General features: G+C 40.0%; 1 protein-coding gene and 1 long non-coding RNA gene across 2 annotated transcripts in view; one reads left to right on the top strand and one right to left on the bottom strand.

The window, feature by feature from the left end:
- Positions 1-372: 372 nt before the first annotated feature.
- On the bottom strand, positions 373-2,206 carry LOC137798783 (uncharacterized). Its single transcript, XR_011079391.1, has 4 exons — positions 2,122-2,206; positions 1,938-1,995; positions 839-924; positions 373-737 (listed from the first exon to the last, which is right to left on the bottom strand). It is a non-coding gene; the product is annotated as an uncharacterized lncRNA (long non-coding RNA).
- A 2,836-nt stretch (positions 2,207-5,042) lies between these two features.
- LOC137798676 (E3 ubiquitin-protein ligase TRIM21-like) overlaps positions 5,043-6,738 on the top strand; it is an 8,655-nt gene continuing 6,959 nt past the window's right edge. Inside the window, exon 1 of the mRNA XM_068595577.1 lies at positions 5,043-5,177. Within this exon, the coding sequence (XP_068451678.1) occupies positions 5,043-5,177 (135 nt within the window). The remainder of the gene's footprint in view (positions 5,178-6,738) is intronic.

Genomic DNA, 6,738 nt, shown 5'->3' with positions numbered 1-6,738 from the left:
AAAAAAAATATCTTGTAAAGTATATTTTATTAAGTATGTTGCGAAACAGAATCAAGTCTCAACAACCTGGACTGAACTGATATGAAATCATGTGATAAGAAGTTATAGTTTCTAAGCAGTTTATCATAAATCTGGAGTATTAAACCACCAGTAAAATCACATCCAATTCAATAAATAAAATGTTTTGATTCTACACTATTGTCCCGTTGACTTCCTCGGTTTCCTGCAGCATCCTGTAATAATTGTTGTGAAATATATTTTGTGTTAAGTGTTTTTATGTAAGTAGACCATTTATTTTATGAATTACATTTTATTTCTGCCCTTTGACCTTTAAATCCCATGAAGGAAGACTGCATCTGATGGTGATCAGTATTTATTAAAAGCAATTCATTACATCAAAGTTAAATCATGCACTTCTGTATGTAACGTACCTGCACAGGTACAAATAAAGCTTGCATTATGAATATTCTGCTACATGTCGCTGCTTCCAAAAAACTACATGGCAAGGAAGGTTTATCTATAAAGCTCATTTCAGCAACAAAGCAATTCAAAGCTCTAAATAAAAGAACATTGAAGTACAATTAAACAGAGGGATTAAAGAGATTAAAATAACAACTGTTGCTGTAACGTTGTAAAGACCTGAGATAATAACTTTTGGTGCTGAAGGTGAATATGTCCACTTCAGTGTTCTTCTCTCTGTTTCCATCCAGGTGAGTCTCCCTCTGGTTTCACTGCATCTGAAGAAAAACACATGAAGTTATTTCTCAGAAACATAAGTAGGAAGTTGTTTTGAGTCGAGGTCTTTTCCCCCCATGCAGCAGACTGAAACCTGGCTCACCTTCACATCTGGCTTTCCTGCTCCTCGGTGTCTTCTGGCTGAGCTGCCGTGTCTGAGATGTTATCATACACGGGAAAAACGTCCAACTGATGGGGAGAGACAACAAAGTCAAAGGCCCGATGGATGGCATTCAGAAACATGTGACCCTTTGTGAAGCCGCTCCCTAGAACGACCGCTGGACAATCCTTCATTAGCAACTGTAGCTAGAGGAGCAGAACCTGTTGAGCCTCCAGCGCTGTGTTTGAAACCTGGAAGTCCGACTGCAGATATCCTCAAAGTTTAGATTACAGAGTCTCAGTCTCAGTACTCTACGCTAGAGGAGAGTTGTGAGTTATGGATTAACAGTGTGAAAGCTCTCAATTATAGCTGAGTCCTTCATTTTCTGCAAGATAAGATACTGATTAACATCTTAGCATTAGTTAGCTAGTTTAGGACGTTAGCCAACAAAAAATTACTAAACCTAACTAAGTATTTAACAATCTTTTCCTGAACCTAACTAAGTTGTGTTGTTGGCTAAACCTAGCTAAGTAATGTTGTTGGCTAAACCTAACTAAGTAGTGCTGTTAGCAAAAGCTAACTAAGTAGTGTTGTTGCCTAAATTTAACTAAGTATCGTTGCTGGCTAAACCTAACTAAGTAGTGTTGTTGGCTAAACGTAACTAAGTAGTGTTGTTGGCTAAACGTAACTAAGTAATGTTGTTGGCTAAACGTAACTAAGTAATGTTCTTGGCTAAACCTGACTAAGTAATGTTCTTGGCTAAACCTGACTAAGTAGTGTTGTTGGCTAAACGTAACTAAGTAGTGTTGTTGGCTAAACGTAACTAAGTAGTGTTGTTGGCTAAACCTGACTGAGTAGTGTTGTTGGCTAAACTTAACTGAATAGTGTTGTTAGCTAAATGTAACTAGGTAGTGTTGTTGGCTAAACCTAAGTATCCAACATACTTTTAAATGCTCTTCAGTAAAAAGTATGTTTGCAGTAAATGTGGTTGGAAAATGTGTGAAGATAAATACACATTGGTGGTTTGTAAAAATAAAGATTACTGATAAAGTTACATATTATATTTATGACCTCATAACAACAACAAACACGTCTCTCTCACCTCCACAGCCTCTTTGGGTTCATGTGGTTCACTGGTGGAGATCAGAGCTTTCTTCTTCCTGGATCGAGTCCAACAACACACAAATACACACATTAATAAAATAAACATCTATTGACAACTCCACAACTATGAAAGCAAATATTCAACACAAAAGATCAGTGAGGATCAGTTCTTGTTGCTTCACCTCATCCACAGACACAAAAGAAGCAGAGAAATCGGCCCCACAGCCAACAGAGTCCACCTGAAGTTATGTAGTATCATCGTTGTTGTATCCACAACTGGAGAGAGACAGTTATTAGATAAACAGATCTTAATCATTCATGAATAAACCTGCCAGACGATTAGTGTCATGGAGGAACTCACCTGCTGCTACACTCAGGTGCAAGGTGGAGTTACTGCGTCCTCTGGTGTTCTGGGCTTCACAGGAATAATTCCCACTGTGTTCATCTCTGAAGTCAGTGATGGTGAAGATGTGTCCTGATGCTTTTGGTGAGTCTTCATCCTCCTTGTACCAGGTGTAGCTAGCTGCTGGGTTAGCATCACTGCTACAGGTCAGATTCACTGAACTGCCCTCCACTATCTCACCAGAGGGACTCACTGACACAGAGGGAAGCTTTGGAGCGTCTGGAGGAGACATGAATGAACATACTCAGTATGTACTGGGACTCAAAACAGAATAAAACCCTAAAACCTCCTGAAGCTGCTCAGGGAATTCCAGCAGACTGAATGTGAAGCAAGTAGAGCTGAAGAAAGTAGTTATGATCAGTGAAGTCTTCTCCTGCAAAGACCGGACACATTTAAGATGTTTGTTAGATTTTAATAAACTGTTTCACTCACATTTCACATCAATAAAGATGAATTCAGATCTCTTCCTCCCCAGCTGGTTCTCAGCTTCACAGACAAACAGTCCAGAGTCAGACGACTGGATGGAGCTGAAGACGAGCTGAGGTCCTTCACTGAGAAGTTTGAGGTTTCTATACATCTTGTACCAGGTGTAGTTAGCTGCTGGGTTAGCATCACTGCTACAGGTCAGATTCACTGAACTGCCCTCCACTATCTCACCAGAGGGACTCACTGACACAGAGGGACGCTTTGGAGCGTCTGGAGGAGACATGAGTAAACAGTTAAATATTATAATATGTTATTAAAGACAATTAACTATTCTATGTAACATTTCTTTCAAACTATCCCTATTCTTTATCAGCTGTCCAGAGGGCTGATCCTGGAGCTCTTCACAGGTGAGACTCCTGCTGCTGGAAACTGACGACAACAAACCTTTAATCATTTGTGATCCTCAACAACTCCACACATCCTTGTTACAGGTCACTTTTCAAGTAAGTAAATAAACAGCTCCATCTACATTTAGAAGACTCTGGCCTGTGTGTCTGTGTGTGTGTGTGTGTGTGTGTGTGTGTGTGTGTGTGTGTGTGTGTGTGTGTGTGTGTGTGTGTTAATTAAAATGTGGTGTCTTCATGTGAAATGTTGAACCTCCACAGACTGACACGGTGGAGGAAACTTACACACTGGAGGAGAACAGAGATTCTTTTGTCCTCTTACAACACAGAAAAAACTGTCTGATGAACCAAAGGAGACCGAAAGAGAAGAAGAAGATTCTCTGTTGATCTTCTCTTCATTGTTGTACCAGATGTAGGACGAACCATCAGGCAGATCATCACTACTGAGACACTTCAGATCCACCTTGTTAGGACCTGAGCTGCTCACCTCCATCTGGAGACCTGGATCTGAGAAGAAGGAACAGGAAAGTTATTTTATTAAACTGTCAACATACAAACAAAACATTTATATTCTAGTTTTCTAGATGTTGAACCTTTGGAGACGATTAACATGAGAATTAAAATGTTACCTGTGACAGACAAAGTGACTCCAGGTGAACCAATATATTTGTCTGCTGGTTTGTTTGTTGTGATCATAAACTTGTACTCAGCTGAGTCGCTCTCTCTCACGTCTGGGATCCTCAGAATGCAACTTGTGTCATAACATAAGTACTGCACACGACCTGAATACTGAGGGTCTGATCTCAGATCCACAGGTTCACCATCTTTCTCTTTAGTGAACCAGAATCTGTTCCTGATGTCACTGCTCTTTATTCTAGATGGGTGTGTGTAGCTGGAGAACATCTTCACTGATGATCCTTTCCCAGCACAGACGCCAGTAGATGTGTAGGTCACTCCCCAGCCATCCTGACTGTGTATCACTGTAACACAACAGAGCACATCAGGAACCACAGTCACACTCAGAACAACATCAGAGGACAGACTCTCATGCAGTGAAGGAGCTTCAGTGTGTGAAGCTGCGTTACTCAGAACATCCCACTTTAACTCAGAGAGACAACGTTTATGTGAACCAAGATTTATTCTGTCACGTTTCTTCTGATAGTTTAATGTAATATTTTAATGTTGTTTCTGGTTTCTGCCAAAGTGAACAGAGATCTTAGTTTTACTTGAGAGTTAATAAAGTGAAGAAAGAGTCAACGATGTGCACGTGATCTCTGCAGGTGGAAGGAACAGCGACGTATTGAACCCGTCAACTTAAACACAGTTAATAAGATATTAAAAAGCAGAAGATTAAATATTAGAAGGGTTCAGTTCATGAGAAAAAGAGTCTATTTGCTCTGTGGTTTTCTGTCTGTGGTCCGGCTGCTGCAGAGAAATGCAGAACACTGAGGCGATGGCAAATAGTGTGAAATGTAGATAACAGATCACTGACGGAGGGATTTTTAAAAACATTTCACTGGTAAAGGCTTTCAAACGTCGACACAAACACACACTTCAGATGTGAATTACATTTCAAAACGTTAAATTACTATTTTAAACCCCTAAAAATCTAACTTTTCCACATCTGGCAGTGAATGAATTAACTATAAAACTCCTGTAATCTGCTTAATGTGTGCTTGAGACCCCTTACCAAGGTCCCACATACTAATGACACCCCTTGTTGGAAAGAACAAACCATAAAGAACCAGAATCTGCAATAAAAACAAAGTGTTGGGGTCATTCGAAGGATTCTCAGAAGAAAAACTGTGTGAATCGGTTCAGAAATGGAAAAGTTAAACGTTTTAAGAGAAAACTACATTTCCCAAGAGGCATGGCCGGACGCGCGCTCTTCAGTACTCTGCGCATGCGCTGTCTGATCCAAAGATCCTCCGCCCGACAGGAAGCTCGCAAGACCCGGAAACAAAAGAAGAAGAAAAAACTCTCCGGCGGGTTTGTGAACTTTAAGGTACTAATAGTGAAGCAAAATGGATTTAGTTTGATTTGTTAGACTCCTACAAGCCCGGACGGTTACGGAGATGTGTTTATTCTTAAAATCTGTCGTTGTAGAGGATACTTAGAGATACAAAGAGATTAAAAAGCAACTGCTATCTCCAACGTCACCACTAGATGTCGCCATCCTCCACACGTCCCCTTTAAGACGCGGCTGTTACAGCCTCTCTGTCTCATGATGGAGACGCTGATGAACGACTGGAGGAAGTTACACAACAGGATGAATTTGACTAAACACATTATTCAGAGCATGTTTTCTTTGTTAATGTTGGTACAGTCATTACTTTCATCCACATAAACACAACTTTACTGTCTTTGATGGTGCACAATTCTTCAGTTTCTAAAGTGTATCATGTTGAAGTTAAAGTGTACAGAGATGCTGCTGCAGTTAAAAACAGCTCTGTGTTGGTCGTCCTGTCAAGACTTCAATCTAAAGAGAGAAAAGTTCATCTTGCAGCACATTTTAAAACATGAAATCTGTTTCTTAACTAAAAACACAGCTTCCTCTTTTGTCTGAGCTGCGCTAACGGCCTCACATATAAATATAGATGTACAGTACCTTGTACACAGAGGAGGAGGAACAGGAATCCTCTGGCTGCTGTTGGACTCATCGCTGCTCCTCTCTGTTGAATCAGCAGGAAGATTAAAACTCTTTATGTCTGAAGTCACCGTCAACGTTTCTACATTAAAAAGGAGGATGTTGTCTTGAAGTCAGCTTCTGTCTTCTGTGGTCATGATGAACAGTTATCAAGATGTATAAGTCCGGCCTGGCTTCCTGTCTTTTTACATATTTAATATTCATGAGCAGACCAATGACTGAAAATCCTCAATCAAAAAATTATCCTTGCCGTTGTGAAAACAAAGTATGAACTTCTTGAAATAATTTTTGTTAGAATTACATTTTTTTTTCTCCCATATTTTAAGTCTAATTTAATTCCAGTCCCAGTCTAACTGGGATACTGGGCTGGATGCTGGATGACTGGTTCAACCATAGAGACATGATGTACATGAAGTACTAAAGTACAGAAAGCACAATATTTTTGAAAGTTTACTTATTTGTTCTCCTGCGGGCTTATTAAGTGTGGCTCAGGGACCGTAACTCGTAGTGCGGCGATGCCAGCACATGCGTCAAAATACATCAAAACGTGTGGCCTGCATCGAGGATCGTGAGGAAACCCTTTTCTAAGAGATTCGACCTGCCGTTTTCCTGAAATATGCGAAAAACTGCGTGAAATTGTCCCATTAACTTTGAATGGGATTTTGCCTTGAACAGAAAAAAAAATACTCATGTTTGTGTCCATAGTGACTCGCCATAATTAAACGTAGAGAAATGATTTGAAGTTAAAAACGTTTACAAAAGTCTGGAGTTTATTTGCCCAATTGGGCATTTTTGATAGCTAGCACAGTTTTCATGTAATTATTGATTAAGTTTAGAAAAAAAGGTTGAACAATTTCAGAGTTTACAAGGGGTGTGTATGGCACGAAATGTTCGTGGCTGACAGAGTGAGAGGCAGCGA

This window comes from Clinocottus analis, unplaced genomic scaffold (assembly GCF_023055335.1).
Source record: "Clinocottus analis isolate CAN_PGR_092001 unplaced genomic scaffold, fCliAna1.0.p SCAF_31, whole genome shotgun sequence".
NCBI classification, from domain to species: domain Eukaryota; kingdom Metazoa; phylum Chordata; class Actinopteri; order Perciformes; family Cottidae; genus Clinocottus; species Clinocottus analis.
Note: the sequence above shows the minus strand (reverse complement) of the source record. Positions and strands in the feature narration are given on the sequence as shown.